Source organism: Hippichthys cyanospilos, chromosome 18 (genome assembly GCF_059441005.1).
Source record: "Hippichthys cyanospilos isolate Australia breed blue-spotted pipefish chromosome 18, RoL_Hcya_1.0, whole genome shotgun sequence".
Classification (NCBI taxonomy): Eukaryota; Metazoa; Chordata; class Actinopteri; order Syngnathiformes; family Syngnathidae; genus Hippichthys; species Hippichthys cyanospilos.
The window spans coordinates 9,890,528-9,911,097 of record NC_142386.1 but is presented as its reverse complement, the minus strand read 5'-3'; the positions used below and the strand labels follow the sequence as shown (position 1 = coordinate 9,911,097).

Here is a 20,570-nt window from a genome sequence, read left to right as displayed (position 1 = left end):
CATTCACATAATACTGGAACTCGAACAACTTCCGTGTTGAAGAATTATGGGAAATCATGGTCAGTTCCCAATGTGGCACACTGTGCAAACTGATTCTCGCGTCTATGAGCAAAGTTTTGAAGAAAAATGCTTTCAATGATTGAAAGCCAGGTAGAAAAGCAAAAGAAAGCTAATACTGTACTCATGCAACTGACTGGAGGTTGCGTTCATTGACCACTCACACAGTAGGACATCTCAGAAATCAACAGAAATACTAATTCTATGCAACAAACAGAAATGATGAGTCCATGAGCACATCTGAGTTTCACCACAATCGGTAGTCAAGTAAAAACAAAGTTTGAGATATTTAAGAAAAACTTTATTTGTGACTTATTAACAAAACACATTACCAGGTTGATGAACTCATTAAAACCACTATTATCACCTTTAACAATAAGCAGGTGTACAAAATAAGTTCATGAAGAAATCTGCACTGTAACAGTCGACAAGCATGTGCCACCCACTGTCACACCCAGTGACTGACAAATATTCACTATACACAAGCAGAGTATACATCAACTTGATTTTTTTTTTTTTTACATTTTATCTGTTTTAGATTTTTTTTTGGTCTTCATTTTTCAACCTTTTTTTTTTCTTCATTAAGCAAGGAATAGTTATGGAAGGTGCGCACATGAGTTCACAAGTGTTTGTTCGATCATTTCAAAGGTTAACACAGGTTTAAGGGTCAAATTTCTTACCAATGAAACCATATGCAAAAAAAAGGTATTTTATAGCATAACACAATAGCATAATGAATATATAGACAATCCAATGCCGTTTTTACAGGATTAAAAAAATGTGATACTTTTAGGTTTTGCCACAATTGCAGAATTGTTTTTTATTGTGTTGTGTACATGAATGTGTTTTCAGGTTTTTGGGTTCCCAATACACATTTCTCAGTGGAAAAAAAAAAGTATAGGTATATATAGTATTTGAATAATATCTGTTTCCTTTGCTTATAACATGCAAACAATTGGTGATCTGACAGCACAGAAGTACACCTGACAAACGGGCGGGGGCAAGGAAACGTGAGCACGGTTGGTTTGGAGCCTACAGCTGTGACTGGAAATAGGTTACTTCCAGAAAAGAGATGAAACACATCCAGTCGCATCGCCTTCAGCTCAAACTACACATTTTCTTCCATGCAAGACCAAGATTCCTCAAGTAAGGGTAAAATAAAGTCAATCTTTTATACATTTTTTTTATACACTAGCAAAACAGCTAATAATTTAAAAAAAATACTGCTTCTTTGCAGTAATCAAGCAATTTTTTGTTTGTTTTGCTTATTTTCAAATTCTTATTGGTCCTAATGGGAAAAAACTTCCAATTTCCAACATTTCAGTAACACATTGCAATGGATCAGACACACGTATTCAACACAACTTCCTCTGATGACCTAATAAGGGAATGATGTGAATGTTATGTTCAACATTAGGTAGCACAGTGTCCTCTGTTTATGAATATGCAACAACATGACATGACTGCACAGTCCATTTCAGGGCGATGACTTTACAGATGTTATTCCCGACTATGTGGATTCGGGTTGAGGGGAGAGGCAAGCATGTCCTACAAGCACTGAAGCAATGGAAGCGGTGCTGATGAGCTTGAAGAACATCTACTTAACATTCAGAGACAGAAGAAGAGGGATCAGGCTTGAACAGACAATGTTCCTGCTTTATAGCCTCGGAATATACTTCAGAATGATCATTTTGATCCTCAGACTTGGAGATTCAAGAATAGGGTGCATATTTGACAGTTTTGTAGGTTGCACTGAGAAAAAAAGAGATTTATGTTGGGTAGTCGCTGTTTACGGTAATAATGTGCGTCTCTCTTGATTTTGAGGTTGCACATCTGGATTACCCGTTTGATTTGTAGTGTATCCCAAGAAAAGAGGCAAAGGTCAGGTGGCGGTTGCGTCAGCTGCATGTTACACTGCGTCACAAGAGTACAAGAGGCAACAACGTAATAGTTAAGCCAACAGTAAAGCTGGTGCAAATGAAAATGAAAGTATGTGATTGTAATTTACAACATACTGTACTTCTAAATGACTGGAAGAAATGCTATCATCTTTTATATTTTCTAATTTGCATCAACCAATGTTTAATTTGCCCAAGACAATCTAAATTTGTAATTTTTTTAAACGTGGTCAATGTCATCGAATTGTTATTTTTTTTCCCCCCTTTGGAGAGTAAATGTCCCAAAAATGGACCACCAATGGGCTAAACAGCCAATAGAATAAATGCAAACTCAACTTTGAAATATTGGCTTGTTTTAGACAATGGTCAGCAGAGTTGGAATTTGAAGAGGATGGAACAAGAAAAAATACAAAAACCTGTAAGATGATCTTAAATGGATTATTGATAAACCATGAATCAAATTTCCTTACAGTGAATTCAACCGTGGAGCATACTGATTCTGGTTTTCTGATTGGCTAATTTTAGTTAATGTTGTAGTGCTAAAATTGGCTAGCACTTCAGAATGTCTCTTAATAAATACACAGTAGCATAATTAAGTGTAGTAAATTTCATACAATCTGTGACGTTAACAGACCTCATACAGTTGGTGCAACCTAGTGAAGGTCCTTTACCTTGGAATTGTTATAACTGACAGATTGCGGTATTTCTTTGTTGATGTCTTGCTTGTCTCAGCCACTTTATTATCATCTGTTAATTATCTCAAAGTCTGCATGTCAGTTATTTCTTTTTGTTTTCATATTTTTATAGAAAAAAACACATTTGCTGACTTTCTATGATATCTACTTAATACTGTTGAAAAATGTCCTACATTTAAGTTTGGCTTTCACTTTATATCTAAATGAAGCAGTATGAAGAAGATAAGATTTTTTTTTTTTCTCAGGTGCCAGCATAGACATCCTTTGCTGAAAACAATCAAATACAAATCGTTTTTTTTTTTAACATCATTTTGATTTTCATTATATAAACTGGGGAGGGTGGTTAAACTCGCAGGCTATACCAATCTCATAAAACACCTTTCGAAAGTAGTTGACTAGAATTAGCTATTACTGGTCAAAGCTGAAGGTCAAATGCCGTAGAAGAGAGGAGCATTTGGTGAGCACATTTGCTTTGTGCAAAGAGCTTAGGGCCTAATAAGCAAATTGGCATCTGTATGATGTAAATATAGGACGTACTGTAATGCATGTGCTGCAAAGAGACTCCCTCATTCATATTGATTTGGCTTTTGTTTTTTTTTTTCTGGCCCGCTAATCAGGGTGGCATCTTAAATTCACCCTTTTTAATCATCTCCTCCGTCATCCTTTCCTTTCTCCTTCTTATCTTTCTTATCCTTCTTCTTCTTTTTCTTCTTCTTGGCTTCCTCCTTCTTTCCGAAGCTTATGAAGTCCCCTTTATCGTCAACGGGGCCGGGGTCATGGCGGATAGAAATGATGGCCGGGGATCCGGGAATGATGAAGGCTTCGGGAGGAATCTCGCCAGGCTTCAGGCCCTGCGGCGGGCAGTAGCTTTGTCCGGCTCCGTATCGGAAGTGCCAGCTGTTGCTGTTGACACCAGCGCCCACTGGAGGGGAGAGCTCTCCACCACCCTCCCCATCTATGCGGATATGAAAACATGACGTCAGATCAGTTGCATGCATGATATCATGATCATTGCATGCTACAATAAAGCTGGAATCATCATACCAAAAATGTCTGTAAAATAATTTTGATGGTATCCTGGTATCTATAGTCTCTGTTTAAGTGTACAAGGCCAGGTGTTTTCCTCAATCCATCATCCATCCAGCCATCATGTATCCATACTAATCAATCGATCGATCCATAAATCCATCATGTATCAATCCTATCAATGTATCATGTATCAATCATTGTATCTAATACTAATCAATTGATCCATAAATCCATCATGTATCAATCATTGTATCATGTATCAATACTAATCAATGGATCCATAAATCCATCATGTATCAGTACTATCAATGTATCATGTATCAATCCTATCAATGTATCATGTATCAACCCTATCAATGTATCACGTATCAATGTATCATGTATCAATACTAATTAATCGACCCATAAATCCATCATGTATCAATCCTATCAATGTATCATGTATCAATACTAATCAATCAATCCATAAATCCATCATGTATCAATCCTATCAATGTATCATATAGCAATCAATGTATCATATCCTAACCCTAATCCATCCACCCATCCATCCATCAATGAATCAAATCTAATCATCCATCCATCCACCCATCCAACATGAATCAATCACCCTGAAATAGGCCTGGAAAATTCCATGCTCAAACACATTTTCCTGGGAGAAAGTTAAACTATTTATGTCCCGGTATTATAACAGATGACTACTGCGAAGTCCTGTCATTTTCTTGGTATGTCGCATCAATCTCTGCATAAAAACAATACAGCCAATTTTGTTTGGAAGCTTGTTGAAATGATTGGGATGCTCAGTTAATTCTTGAACAGAAACACATAGAAAAATAGAATCATTTACACACAGCAAACATTAGATAGTGAGTTCAAAAGGTCACAAAGGCACGAATGAAAAAGGAAAGGGAATGTTAGATGAGATCCAGTGAGATGTAGACAGCGAGAAGCAAAGCAGTAAAGAAGATGGGGGCGGGGGGCGGCATTGCAGACACGGTGCTCTCAAGCCCACACCAGTTCTCCCTCTCTCTGCTCTGACCTACTTTCCGGCAGGATTTTATTTAGATCAAACAGGCCCTTGCCAAAAGATTCTTTTTGATTTTACTTTGTAGGCTATTTATGACATTACTGGAATGCTGAAATGGTTTCAACTACTCTCCCTCTGGGAAGTGTGGCGTTACACATGGTCTGGTACAAATCTCGGTCCACGTTTTTAACGAGTTCATCAAGTCAATTATATGCGCGCGCTTGGACCAGCGGCCGGCCGAAGACAACTTGACATTGTTGACAAGTCAAAACATTGTTACAGAAAGTATCTTAACAATAGCAGACACCAATTTGTACCATCACCATTATTCACATAAACACGGTTCAAGAATTGGAAGGTTGAGGACTGCAAATACAAGGAGGAGTGGCAGGTATTTTATACCAAATAAAGTATTATCCAAGAGACACACAAAGCACAAACGAAAAGAGGAAATAAATTATTAAAAGAAACCAAATATACAATGAACAGTACTACAAGGACAGATAAAAAGGAATGGCTAACACATCGACCAACAAGAAGCAAATGAAAGCTGGGAACTTTATACAAGGCACTAACAAGACACTCAGAAACACCTGGACAAGACACAAGAACCAGGTGACACGATTACCTAAACGGAAGATAATGGGAGACAAAAACCCGCTACAAAAACCAATCCCATAATAAAAAAAAAATTAAAAAAAATCAAAGAAAGACAGATCATGACTTTTTGCTGATGTTTTTGATGAAAAATCAAGTCATTATTGGAATAACAAAAACAAAGCTCATAATCTAAAAATAAATGACTGATGAAGAGAAAAAAAAAAGACAACACATGTATATGAGCAAGTAAGTTAATGACTCCATGTAAATGAGCATGTTAATGATACATCAGTGTCAGATTAGATGATTTTATCTCACTATTAGTCGAGGAAGTCCTGTAATACTGTAATGCCGCTCTGTTTTTGAGGATTATGACATTTGGCGGTGTGCATTTAATCCAGCTATTAATCCATGCAAGAGGCACTAGCATTTAAAATTTTTGAGGTCTATTTCTACTGCTATTTAATGGCCAAGGGAGAGCGATTTTTAAAACAATGGACGAAAGGAAAATGATCTTTTCTGCTTTACTTTTAAGTACATAACAGATTACAGATACTGTATTTAAACGCATCATCTTTCATCATCTCTTCAAAAACAAACATACATTTAAATCTGTGATGAACGTTTTCATATGACCAAATGCCTTGTTACAATTATCGCAATTAACAGTACTTAAAATTACTTTTTAAGGAAGAAAAATCTCCTTATTGAGCCACATTGAACTATTATCCGCAGGTCAAAACATCAGATTTTTTATGCAAAAAAGTGGTATATGAAAGCTTTATTTTTTGAATACCCTATTTTCCGCACTATAAAGCGCACTGGATTATAAGGCGCACCCTCAATTAATGACATATTTTTATTTTTTTTCCATATATATGGCGCACTGGATTATAAGGCACACCCTCAAGTGATGACATTTTAAAACTTTTTCAATCACAATATAGTAATACCCAAAGTAATAACAATAATAACTCAAACAATAACTCAACTCTCAATAGCACAATAGCTCAATGAGAGAGAGAGAGAGAGAGAGAGAGAGAGAGAGAGAGAGAGAGAGAGAAATTATATTTATTATTTTAAATGTTCATGTGCCTCAAAACCTCTTTCTTGAGTGCTGCTGTGTAACATTAGTCAATAGTAAAATTTTACCTTGTATTACCATGGGAAAGACCACAAAACTGTAATTCTTCTGTTCCTGCAGCTACATCAGCAATATCCCCTTGATGTGTCTGCTGCAATTGATATTCTAATGCTTGACCAACTGAGGCAAAATGTCAAGTGGCAAAATGTCGACTTTAATCAAGTGAATGTTAGTGTTTTGAGACGTCTGTGTTTCCAAGTTGTGACTGTAACAAATCTTGTCAGCATCCAAGCACATGTATGAATAAGATATATTGCTGCGTGTGCTTAACCGAGTATATGTAACTCTTCCACTGTTTATGCTTCCCTATATTTTGCAGGAAAGAGATGTCAGAAATGGATTAAGGAGAAGCTGCAGCTAAGATGGGCTGCATGAGTCCTTAAGGTGGTTGCCATGACACCTGGTATCGATGGAGAGGTAGATTGAAGCCTCGAAGCCTCATATTCAGCCTACTTTTGAAACAGGCTTACAGTTTGCTCCTCTCTCCATCATTTCTGTCCTAAACAAACCTTCTTTGTCATGCATATTACATCATAACGTGTCAGTAAAGGATGTCATGAGATTTTTCCAAAACACGGTTTCCTTTTTATTTTCTTCCCTGGCATCGCTCCTTGACACCGCTCCATCGTTCTCCTGGTCCCTAATTCTTCCATTCAGAGGTATGGCCTGTTGCCATGGGAACAGCCTTCACCCACTCCCTGCTGATGGAGGGTGCGGCTGCTGCAGCAATCTCTCCGTTAGACAGTGTTGCCAGGCAACAAGTCACATGGTGTTCCCTAGCAACAACACTACTGCAGGAACTTGCCAATCCTCTTAACCTTTCTCACCCCCCCCCCCCCCCCCCCCCTTTGTACCTCTCCTTAGCTCTTCCGCTCCTAAATTACTTCCAATATTAAGAGGTCTCTTTTTTCACCGCAGTCTCTTTTGTCATCGTCTTCATGACATTAGACAAATGTCTCCTCTTTTGGGCCACTGGGCCACTTACATAAACACAATTTTGAGGAGGCTGCAATTAAAATTCATCACACATTGTTGGGCAAATTCATCACGATAACAATTCACTGCAGACTTTTCTGAAAAAAAAAGCTTTGCCTTTTGATGCATATTAAAAAGAATCAACCTGCAAGCCGGTGCATGAATATGCCTCCGCACTGAACCACCACTAACAAAAGTCTCCTCATGCAACAATGCACTCCTAATTCACAAAATGTGCAGACTCTTTTTTTCAAGACAACGTTTAAGGATTTGCATGGCCGACCGAAGCATATTTCCCTTTAACAAGGACAGAATCTGGCATCAACATCTCTAACAATCTTTCCCAAGAGAAAAAAAACAAAAAAACATACACCCACACACATAAATACACTTTCTACAGCCAGGCATTTTATACCAGTGATGAAATGTCTCACTGGACTCCCTATGCTCTATTTCCTAATATCAGACAGGAAATCAATATGTAATAGGCGAAAGCAGGCGTTAAACAGATCACAGTGGACAAAAAATAGCATCAAAAATCCTCTTTTGGAGCCAACAAAAGCTGTTTCTAAGTCATTAGCGCCAAGCCAGTGTGTGTAAATAATGAAGCGCAGGTCATGTTTGAGGTCAGCACTATTTACGTTGCTTCTATTGCCGCAGATGTTCAACTTTACCACCAACGCAGTGCACATCATTTCCTATTGGGATTAAGAAGGGAAAAAAAATAATAAAAAACATCTGTTGAAATCTCTATGCAGCAGTTGTTGATGGGAGCTTCAAAACGAGTCTCAGGTTTTTGGTGGTCCAGCTAACCCCACATTGCATTGGTACATTTAATATACTAAAGATAATTAAAGGCTGTTTATCTATTCAATTCAAAACATTTTACTACAATAGATTTTTTTAGGACAAGTACTATTTTTAACAAGCAGTCTTAAAATATGTACGAGCACATACATCTGACACAGGCCTACTAAATCAAACACCACCATAAACAGACCGAATGGAAAAGAAATTCATTATAGTTCAGGTTGAAGACATATTTTTAGCATTATTTTTTTGCAAATGCATTTCGAGTTCGCTGAGACTAAACAAATATAAAATATACCTGTATGAATTTGACATTGACCTCAGCAATTTTTCTGTGTATTATAGTATATAAAGATGGATTAATAATAATTATGATTCTTAGTTTTCACTCGATTGCATCTTTTCAATCCAACAATATGCAAAATTAATTTCACTCCCATTGATGGCTATACACATATCAATGTTAATTTTTTACCTGACAGGAAGTGAATGCTATACTACTTGACACTGTATGTCACTGGCAATTAACATACCGTATCAAAAAATAAAAATGTATTACTTGCATTAAATGACTTAATTTCCCAATTCAGGTAAGAATAAACTCATTCACTGCCAATAACGGCTATTGACGTCAAGGATCCATTTTACTGGGCTCGCAGTGAATGAGTTAGCTGAGTTGGCAGTGAATGAGTTAAATGAGTCCAATCATTAGATCTCAAGTACTGACATAATTTTTTTTCAAAATTTTTCCCCATTTTTTTAAGTGTTTTAGCTGGATTGTCTAAAAATACCTGACGATTTAAATAATTAATGAATATATCATTATTAGATTAAAAAAAAGTCTAAAAGTAAAACATTACAATAGGTAATTAAGTAACCACTTACTTTTAAAAGAATAGATTCTACAGTAATTGATTATTTTCAGTAATAAATATGAAAAGAAACAATTACTGTAGGTACTGAAGTACTAAAGTAAGTTAAGCAATGGATACTTTATTGTACAGAGTAATTGATTATTTTAGAATTTAATTACCTAAAGTAATTAATTATTTCCTCATTCATTTAATATTAGGCAGTTTCAGGTAACCACTGGTCACCACCATATTGTCTCACCTGCAGCGCTAGACACAGTGGGCCAGTTCTGGACCAGCATGCCCTGGGCTCCCTGCATCACAGAGGCCTCCTCCATGTGGACTGAACTGAAATGAAAAACCGCAAAAGTGAAAGGCATGCACATTTTTAAATGACAATGACTAAAAGAACAGATATGCATTTTATTTCCATGAAACAGTGTTACTTGATCATGGCCATGAGTCTACACAAAATAGTGGTGTTTTGAAATATGTGCATGTTTCAAGGCGTTTAGACTGCCATAATTATCATTACTGATGAGCATGGTGTGACAACTGAAAAGGCCAAATGCCTTTAAATGTTACTACAGTACATGTGCAAACTGCTGGGATACAGGAATAATTTACTCGTGATGGCACAGCTTCGGGCAATTTTTTTGTATGTTCCATTGCTTTCGGTAACTTTTTCATGGCGTATGGTTTTGCTAAAGCACAAAGCATTATGCCTCACAGATTTTACATTTCAATGTTTTATCCAATGGGTTAGTTGGTAGTAAATATTGTAGGAAATATGTGTTATCATTAAAAGATTTATTGATTATCCTGTTTTTCTGGAAAAAAATAGGTCAATCTTGATGAAGAATAGGTTAACTGTCCTTAGTTGTAAATGGCTGTGTGAATTGTTGTTTGTCTCTTTGTGCCCTGCAATTGGCTGGCCACCATTTCAGGGTACCCCCCTCCTACTGCCCAAAGCTGGGATAGAGACCAGCAAGTCTGCAACCCCTGTGAGGATAAGCGGCTCTAGAAAATGGATGGATAATTGGAACCATTTACCTTTATTTGAGACGAGTCCCAAGTATTGCAAATTTTCGTTTCAACAATCAGAATGAATGACGCTGTTTACTTTTGTCAGTTGCCCACAAACGTGCTTAAATGTGGGGGTTTAATTGACACTGGGTGCTTCGCATTGATGTGGAAGCAAGATCCGTCTTACATAGAACGCATATGATTTTAGCTTTTGAAAGGTGCCGTTGGTGTGTTTTTTAAGTTAAATTTAGCAATCATTGACCCAACGACAAATCAGGTTATGCCAAACACAATGACAGCCAAGCAGTGTCCTGCTCATCAGTGGTCCCCGACCACCGGTACCGGTCCGCGGATCAACTGGTACCGGGCCGTGTGGGCTGCACCCGAAATAATGTTTTGGAGATGAGTTAGTTTAACAGTTCATACGTTTGTGCTTGATCTTTGTTTTTTTTTTGGCGCCGCCTCTGGCCGCTGTTGATATTACATATATAACGAGAAGGATGATGTGGTTTTTAGAGCAGCAAGCACCCCCCTTTCCCACCCCCCCTTACATTTAAAAAGCAGCCAGAAAGCATCACGTTATAGATTAAAAATGGAATTAATGTGATTTGAAAAAAACAAAAAACAAAAAACAAAAAAAAAACAATGCTTTGACTATGATTGTAATCTGTTAATCTGACACCCCTAAAAAAATCTTCCAAAAAGAAACAAGAACAGCACTTGAGTTCCAGCAAATCCACACTTAGTACACAATATAGTCAGGTCTGCATGGAGCGTCATACTTTGGCTGACATTTCTCTTTGGCACCGGCATAATTAGTAAAGTTATCGGAAAAGTGGACCTTATCTTTCAGGGCCCTCTGCAATGCAGTATATCCAGAATCTCTTATGTGCAACACTTATGTTGGGGCTGGAGGAGCCCTGAATACAAAATTCCTATGTTCACTCTGAGGAGCTTGAATGTTATCCTTTTACTTGCTAAAATGCTGCGTTACCGTGACAGGGTAGAACACCAACAAAACTGCCGTCTTTTTTCCCCTCCTCCAGATTATTCCAGAAATGTGGGTCAGTGAATTTGGTACTAGATGCAAAATGTGTAAAGAGTAGCGTATTACAGTATGCCTGTGTTGGGGTTAAGTGTTAACGAGAGCATCTCCTCTGTCCATGAACATGACAGGCTATGACATTTTCGAGACGGCGGCGGCAAATTGCAGTGATGGTTTGTGTTAATCCACATCATGTTACAGTCACTGGTGACATGATGCACATTAGGATACATCCACACCATAGAAATTAACACTAATTTCTAATTAAAGTGTACTTGGATGGCGCTGAAGAGTGTGCAAAAGAGCAGTCAGCATTGTTAGCGTGAAATTATGAAAATTCAGTAAAAGGAGAGGCAAGTGGAAGGAGGAAAAAAAAACCCTCATTAGTCTGAAGTTGCAGCTGTCCTCATATCACATTAGCGCAGCATTTGATTACATATATTTTTCCATCTTTTCGTAACCTGATTATTACAAAATTCAAGGGCCGGGCAGGGATGAAAACAGCTCGGGTTGTATTCAAAATGCGTGTTTGTTGCTAATGAGATCCATGCTTCCATAAAAATTCCTTCATTACTCAGACAAAGATGGGAAATGTTCCCTTCTAAATTCGGACCTTATGTAAACTCCAAACTGCAATCTTAGGAATGTGTTTGTTGAAAACGTTTTGGAAAAAAGACCACCTAATTAAAATGAGATTGATGTTGCTACAACACACGGAATATTGTTAGTCTACTTGCATTTAATTAATCTAGCGTTGGGATTTGTTGCAGTTGATAAGCAAAAATGATTCAAATCATTTAAAAGCTGTTGTAACCAACATTGAGTATTGAGCCTCACATTTTATTCATTATTTCATCGATATCCACTTGACTAAGCTTTTAAATCCTCCCAGAATATTAATTCTTCAGCATGCTAAAAAAATACAAAAAAATCATGTCAACACAGGTTGGAGAACACCTTGTTCTTTTTCAGTACGCTTTGTAACCTGTTATACAAAGTAAAATGTATTAAGACATTGATGAAAGTTTCATATGGAAGAATTTGCGACCCCTTAGACATTTTCAGATGTTGAATGATGTTGAAATATGTTTTCTTTTCATATCCCGGTATAAATCAATCTGTAACCCACATAAAACATATGGCTATGCCTTTTTAATGTGTTCTTTGAAAGTGATTTGTTTCAATTGTTAAATGTGAAATGTGAATGTTAGCTCATATAATTTGGCTATGCTACACTACAATAATTTTTTGGTCAACTAAAACGTTTTTGTTTTGCACATGTTTTTGTGGTCAAAAAATTCCACTTTTTTTTCAACTTCCCGTGAATACCAATGTTCAAGGCTTCCGTGCGTTATTACATCCTTTATGCGCTATTGCAAAGTGTCCTGATATTGTACAGATATTGTACCAGCGAGTATAACTGCTGTATGAAATGCCCTATGTTGTCTGTGTTAACAACTTCACACCTCCAGAAAAAAAAGCGTATAAATAAACACAGTGCGTGCAGAGCAGTTGTACGTGCGGACACTGACGTGTGCGTACATCAGCTAATCTGCAAAAGGTCACAACTCATTTGTCCTTCATGCTTCCTGCTTAAAAGACTGGAACAGGGGGATGTGATGCTCAGAATGTAAATGGCCTATATAATGTTACACTGCAGAGAAAGTCCACTGCATTTACTGATGAGAGATGCCTTCAAGGAGTTTGAGGGGTTCTGGGCTAAAAGAGATTCTGAGGGTCAAGTATTTGATCCTGACAGAGGCACTTTCTTGTTTGCAGTCTTTAGATGGCTGTTTTCTGTTATTTTGTAGTTCATAGCGTGATAACACAAGCGTAAGCTGCTTAGGAAATGAATTGGTGGATTGAGACAAAAAGGGAGTGTCAGTCTGAATTGCAAAACAGTTAACTTACCTCTGCACCCCGGCCCTCAAAGATGCAGAATATCGCCAGTCAGCGTTTGGGGCTTTTGGCTGAGCGTGCAAGAGGTGAGCGGGAAAGTAGATGAGAGGGAGATAAAGAGAGGTGGTCGAGAGACATGCGTAGAGAGAGAGAGAGAGAGAGAGGACACCAAAGAGAGTTTAGTTCAATCTCATACAGTGCAGAGCCGGGGCAAGCTACAGATTCATCAATTAATAATGATACATATCCCTGCTCTGGATGTGATCAGAGCGCACAAACACCCAGACACACGCACACACACACACGGCATACATATTGATATCCATGGGAGCGCAGATGCTAAAGCACGCGAATGTGCTAAATAAGGTTAGTGATTGACTTTTGGATTTTTTTTTTTTTTCCACCCCTACAAAGTGCTGTAAACGAGAGATGGGCATCTTCTGGTTGTTAGTGATGTTGTGATGTGAATGTAATATTCCCAGCAGATTTGCGGTGAATTATTGCCCATAAAACTAATAAGCAAGAGCCCTTGTAACCACACCCTTTGCCTCTGGTCTGAAGAGGGCTACTACGGGATTCGGTGATACCAATACAGTATGTCTCAGGTCCTCGGCACTCGAAAAGGTAGAATTTAATGTGATGTTAATATGTCGGAAAGGATGAAATAATCTTTCTTTGTACCAACTTCTGAAACTCACAAGGCGAGTTGTCTACAAACGCCTTGATTGTTAAAATCTAGTTCTTTAGGCACATATTTAAATCAATCATTTCCCAGGACATATTTTATTTTTTTAAGAGTCCAGACTTTCAATTCTGGGAACTTGTTTTTATATTTTGTATTTTTTTTGAAGTGTTTAGTTAGCCATATTCAGCCATTTTGAGACTCTTTAAAGGGAGGCTGTGTAAGATTTTGATAATTTTTCATTTAAAAACAAATCAATTAAATGATAATACATTTTAAAAACTTGCAATTAAAGAAGTTCCTAACGACAAACAATATGTTTTAAATATAATCGTGAGTCTAGTTATCATTAAAATATATTACATGGGGGGTGGCACCTCTCCAGAAGCCGCCATGTTTGTTATAGCGACGGACAATGGTAAATTCAGCACCTCCTGCTGTCCGCAATAAAAAAAAAAAAAACCCAAAAAAACGGTCTAAATCTTACACAGTGTCCCTTTAAGCACTGAAAGGTCTGAAAATGGCTGGTACCAACTTAAGTAATAAGTAATCTATCACTTTAGGTGCAAAAGTAGTGAAGTTAGTAAATAAATATCTAAAGTAATTACTGTAGTACTTTAGTAGCTGAAGTAATTGATTACTTTAGTAGGTTAGTACCAAAGGTAATCTATTATTTTATTACTGAAATAGTAAAAAAAAAAAAAAAAATAGAACTTCATGACCAAAAGTTAATAATTTAGTACTTAAATTTCAAGGGACATTCTCCTCTAGCAACTGCACGGGCATGTTACTGTTGTGTTGGTGCAGTATTCTGACAATCCGAGCATGTCGATGTTATGTTAAAAGTATGTTGGGGCTGCTCTTATTTCTAAATTTGCATATTCAGTCTCAACTAACTTTTTCAAACGTATCCTGTCAATTGTAGATTCCATAAAATTCACATATATTTTTAGATGACTCAGGCCTTTATATTTCGTGGACATTAACTTAATGAGATTCTTTAATAATGGTTGTTCATTTTGTGTGGCGTTTTTATCATACTCGACTATTCAGTTTGAGTAGCTTTACACATTATGACTCCTACTCCTAAACTTGGCTAGTCGACAGGGATGCAACATTGGACCTCAAAAATGACTTTTTGAGTTCTTAATGATTAAACTGCACAGGCAAATCGCAAACGTTGCAAATGAAGATGGTACATGACGTTCTATCACAACAATTCATAGGGGAGTTTTTTTGTGCTCATAGACAGAGCCTCTTTTCCAAAATCTAATTTGCAGGGCTGAGCAACAGAGGCGGTAGGTTAATCAAATTTCCTCTGCTACACTTGACTCAGTGAAACATTTCCTCAATATGTCACAATACGGAAGGAAATGGAATTGTAACACCACTTCATGGAGATCCTCAAATGTAAAACCCGAAACCTCCATACTGGGACACAATGTGAATTGTAGATAGCAATAATAAATCAGTTGATAATATTTTTCTTATCAAGCAGTTGCGATTTCTGTCACAGGTCCCAAAATATATATAGTAACTGGAATTCAACAACTCACTTTTCAAAAACCCCTTTTGGAGGTTCTAGTAGCTGTTATATGCTTCGCTACCCTTAAGAAAGTAGTGTTAAGTTTTTTTTTTTTTTTTTTTTTTTTTTGCAGCAGCAGCAGCAGTTAATGAACCCAAGTAACCGTTAGTTGCTGGAACAGCTACAATGAAAATGAGAAGTGAAAATGAATGGTGTGAAGGTCCCCAGGCAACATTTGTATTTATATTTACTATAGCTTACAAAAACAAATAGTGGGTCAGATTTACTTAGATTGTACATTTAAATGTTTACTTAAAGGACTCAGCATTTAATAATTTTGGGGAGAATAGATTAGGAAAATTCCATAAAACAAAAATAAACAGTGATTCAAGAAAATCAGTAGTGAATTTTGTAGACTGCTCATTTAAAAAAATGGAACCGCTGATGGAATTAGCTTCTAAATGTAGTCAAGTTTAGTCAATGTCCAAGTCAGAGTTTTACAATTAAGGCCTACTTGATGTACTATTAAAAAAAAAAATAAAGAGTTCTAAATCTTAAAGTATTACATTGAAAATGTATTTTTTCAATGAGAATATAATCTCCAAATGTGTTTTGTGTAATCACTTTTTAATGGATAATTGTAGATTAAATCCTCAGTGCAAAATTAGCGAGAATAGAAAGCCTGATCTTAATTTTGCTTGACAACTAGTCTTGTAGTAACTTTTACTGAGTCAATCAACTGCACCAATCCAACTGTGAAATCCTTGTCTCATTCAGATGCACACTTAGTTCAAGCCCACTTGGTCAGATATCAAGTGCAAAGAGGTAAAGACAACATGACCCGTTCTGAGAGTGGATGTGATGACAACCTCAAATGGAGACACAAATCTCTGAATCATCAGAAATCACACAGGGATGTAGAAAAGTATCAGGAGTGACGTTAATGCAGTGTGAGTGCTGAGCTGGGTTAGGCTGAGAGACTTGCACGGTATGAGGGACGAACGAAGCCCGGCACACATTCACTTGCTGGCTTCCATGCTGGAGGGGAGTAATACAAATGTGTCTGAAATGGGTGTAAGTTTTATTAAATTTCAAAAACGAAATAACTCATAATAGCGGCATAAGCAACGCCACCTTCTTCCCGACTAAAACTGTGACCCGCTCTGGCAAAAGAGTCGGGATTTTGTGTGAATGACAAATTTGGAACTCATCAAAAAAAAAATGCAATCATCTCCTAAAAGTACCCTCTTAAAGTCTTTTTTTTTCGTTTACCAGCAGCTAAAAGGTTAAAATTGTAATTAGTGCATGAAAATAAGGGTTTAGTAGAGATTGTTAGCATGTTTTTATCCATCTAGCTAGCTAGCCCATCGCAGCAAAGCTTTAAACAAATTAGCCAATGAGCTTTGCCTCAAACGAGGCACATTACGACTAATAGGTCAAAAATACACTGAGTTAAGCAGTTGGTAACGATTGTAAACATGTCCTGTAAACCAATTTTGTCATTTTTTTCATTAAAATGACTAATTTCTCCAATGAATTCGATATGGTGCCAAGCCCTAAAACGTTTCTCAAGTTTTACTATTTATTTTTTGACACATTAGGACCCTTTTGTCAGAGCCAGTCACCATTGAGTCTGTACTTTGAGGTTTGTAGTAAATACAGATGCATAACACATACCTCAGGGCAGATTTGGAGCGAGGCATCCGGCATGCTCAGCCTGCGTACAAATCCACTTCCACTTGTGAAGAAGCGGTCAGCACCGCTGCCCCAGGTGCCACTGATGGGCCTTCCTGTGTTGTAGAACATGAAGGTGTCACTGCCAGAGGTGGCCGTCAAGCAGGTCTTGTAGCAGTAAGTCTTTGTTAGCGAGCCATTCCCTCGCACTTCAATGTAGTGAGGCTCAACTTTAAGGTCCCTCCGGAGTACCACGTTGTTATTAGGCTGCCCTGCGGCTCCGCCGATGGCCCCGCCTCCACCGGCGCTCACACTACTGTTCCCGCCGTCCGGAGGGGGTTTCTGTGAGCCACAGCAAGGGGAGCAGGAGCCTGGTTGTGTGCAGTAGGCATGACAACGGACAATGGCTAGCACCACTACGGTGACCAGGAAAACAAAAGTGGTGGCACTCAGAGCGACAATCAAGTAGAGGGTCACGTTGGAGAAAAGCAGTGTACTGTGGGGTCTGATGATCCTCTTGGGATCCGGGACAACCTTGGGGGGCACCTCCATGACGGCAACATTGATGGTGGCGGTGGAGGAGAGCGCAGGCTGCCCGTGGTCTTTCACCAAGACTGTCAGAGCAAACGAGGTGGAGTTGTCCTCCAGGATCCTACGCGTGGTCCTGATCTCACCCGTGTGCTCGTGCACCTTGAACAGGTCCAAGTCGGTCGCAGTCTCCAGCACATACACCAGCCAGGCGTTGGGACCGGCGTCCGCGTCGTACGCCACCACTTTGGTCACCAAGGCGCCCGGATCTGCGTTCTTTTGAACCGTCTCCAAGGAGCGCGTGCCGTTACCCGGAGGGTTGACAATGAGTGGCGCGTGGTCATTCTGGTCCATGATGTAGATGTAGACGGTGGCGACGCGACTAAGCGGAGGAATGCCCCCATCTTGGGCTTTGACCTGGAAGTGAAACTCTCGAAGTGACTCATAGTCAAAGGCTCGCAGGGCATAAGCCTCGCCGGTATCGGCCTTCACGGACACATAAGACGTGACGGGGATGCCGTGGTTATTGTCGTTGAGCACTGTGTAGCTGATGCGTGCGTTTTCCTTGATGTCTGCATCTTGAGCTTTCACAGTACACAAAGAGGCCCCGGGGGCGTTGTTCTCCGTCACATAGACCGTGTATGACGTCTGCTCGAATCGAGGCGGGTTGTCATTGACGTCGGCCACGTCCACCTGGATGGTCTTCTGAGAGGAAAGAGGGGGGTTTCCTCCGTCTGTGGCACTCAGAGTGACATTGTAGGCATCGGTGGTCTCGCGGTCCAGGAATGCTGAGGTAACCAGGGTGTAGTAGTTTCTGAAGGATTTGATCTTGAAAGGAAGGCCCGCTGGGATCTCTAAAGTCACTTGCTTGTTGGCGCCCGAGTCGCGATCCGTGACGCTAATGAGGGCCACTACCGTGTCAGCGCGGGCGTCTTCCCTCACTGGGCTCGACAGGGACGACAGCACAATCTGAGGGACGTTGTCGTTTACGTCCACCACTTCCACCACCACCTTACAGTGTGCCGCCACCGCCCCGGGGCCTTTGTCCATCGCTTGGATGTACATCTCATAAGAGTTGGTCTCCTCGTAGTCAACATTGCTGCTTACTCGGATTTCTCCCGTGTTCGTGTCCATGCTGAACATCTGCCTCACTCTCTCGGGAGTGTAGCTGCTAAAAGAGTAATACACCTCTCCGTTTGTGCCCTCGTCCAAATCGGTGGCGTTCAGTTTGATCACCAGGGTGTTTTTGGGCGAATTCTCCAACAGTTTCACCTTGTACACGGAGTTGTCAAACATGGGAACGTTGTCATTTGAGTCCAGGACTCGCACATTAATGATAGCCGTGCCCGTTTTTTCAGGTGTCCCGCCATCAACAGCACTTAGAATTAACTGGTGGTAAGGCGTTTGCTCCCGGTCAAGGGGCTTTTTGAGCACAAGCTCGATGTGCTTTGTATTCAGGGAGGGTTTGTTGGATACCAGCGCGAAATGGTCATTTGTGCTCAGCTGATATATACGAACCGAATTGGAGCCAACATCTGGATCCTGGGCCATTTCGATTGGATACCGAGACCCCGGTAAAGCGGATTCTGTGATCTCAACTTGATACTCATCCCGAGGGAACTGCGGTGCATTATCATTGACATCCACTATCTCCACCACAATATGGTGCACCTCTGTAGGATTTTCAACCAGGACTTCCAAATTGATGAGGCAGCTGCTGGATAAATCACACAGCGCCTCTCTGTCGATCCTCTCATTAACAAGCAATTTGCCATTTTTAGGGTTGACAATCACGTAGCGTTTACTGCTGCTGCTGGAGGTTACCTTGATTTTTCGGCTGGCCAGCTTTCGAATATCCAGCCCCAAGTCATGCGCCAGATCGCCGACCAGTGCCCCATTTTCCAGTTCTTCCGTCACAGAATAGCGCAACTGTCCAAACGAAAGGCCACAAAATAAGGAGAATATCACAAAATAATAAAAAGGCACATTGCTCCCTAGCCGGTTGCGTATCCCCGCAACAGCCATTGCAAACTCATAGGATCCGCAGACGGATTAAACGCAGCCTTCCGCCTCTTTAGCTTGCAGTACCATGCGTCCCAGCACCTCATTAAGGTGAGCTAAATGGACTCCGGCTGAGTGAAACACAAGTCGCTCATCCATTGTTGGACCCGGCGGTGGAAAATTCTCTCCAGCTCACCCATATTTCCTTTGTCCGTGATGCGCTTTTTTTCCCTTTCGTCTCCAATGCGCGCTGCTGACGGGTGTGTTTCCTCGCCACTGGAACTGTGAGATCCGTCAAGCTCGCCATAATGCCCCCTGGTGCGCTTTCAAAATAAAACGCGAGAAGCAGCTGAACGTCTTTCTGGAAGATGAAGATCTATGTTCCCGTGCCGCTCAATCAAACCCACTAAATTGCGTCTAGAATTGGGGGAACAAAATTGATCTTTGCAACATCAACGTGGGATTTTAATTGTCTTTTGTAATGTGAAACCCCACCAATGATCTTGTTTTGGAAACAAAAACCGGAATGTAGCACTATGAACACCGATGACTTGACTTTTAGAGTGCTACATCCCACCCTTGCGCGCACGCAGACTCGGGTCCCCCCCACCGACCCCCATCTTTCTCCTCCCAAAGAGCCAATGTGATGTCGGTTCAGGGGAGTGCTTGCTTTGTGCGCGGCCAATTATTAAAGCTGCTATAAAATTAAACCTGGTTGCCTGACATCGTTATTCAATGATATTAAATACTTTTATTATGGCTTAATATATGGCCGGTGCATGTGTTGCACAAAGAGGCGTCGTTCAAGGTAATCAAAATATAAAAATACAATTAATGCATTTGATCAACTGCCACTATGGGGTGTTGTCCGCGAAAGCGCAATTACCACGATGAACGAAAATGCGCGAGACGCAGGCACATGTTGGTTGACCGGCTTCTGTTTGTCTCCCATTGTCTGCATCGTAGTCGCAAGGATGCTTAATGTGCCGGTAGCGATTCTGTGATTCTGTGCTGCAGCCTGCCGCATGACGATCATTTGGGCAAGGCGCAGCAGGAGAAAACATTGCACTGACAATCACAAGCTTCCCTCCACATGGATCACTG

General features: G+C 39.8%; 1 protein-coding gene across 1 annotated transcript; it reads right to left on the bottom strand.

Moving 5' to 3' along the window:
* Nucleotides 1–336: 336 nt before the first annotated feature.
* On the bottom strand, nucleotides 337–19,727 carry LOC148408883 (protocadherin alpha-C2-like). The gene is made up of 4 exons (XM_088441286.1): nucleotides 16,941–19,727; nucleotides 13,069–13,127; nucleotides 9,349–9,434; nucleotides 337–3,605 (listed from the first exon to the last, which is right to left on the bottom strand). The coding sequence occupies exons 1-4, from the start codon at nucleotides 19,488–19,490 to the stop codon at nucleotides 3,292–3,294; spliced, it is 3,009 nt and encodes a 1,002-aa protein (XP_088297412.1). The 5' UTR covers nucleotides 19,491–19,727; the 3' UTR covers nucleotides 337–3,291.
* Nucleotides 19,728–20,570: the final 843 nt, after the last annotated feature.

Excerpts from the sequence above, each read along its gene's own strand:
- LOC148408883 (XM_088441286.1), bottom strand. The coding sequence starts at position 19,490 with ATGGCTGTTGCGGGGATACGCAACCGGCTAGGGAGCAATGTGCCTTTT. Across the intron at positions 13,128-16,940 it reads CGCTCCAAATCTGCCCTGAG|CCAAAAGCCCCAAACGCTGA; the intron begins GTATGTGTTATG and ends TTGCACGCTCAG. Across the intron at positions 3,606-9,348 it reads CACTGTGTCTAGCGCTGCAG|ATGGGGAGGGTGGTGGAGAG; the intron begins GTGAGACAATAT and ends ATATCCGCATAG.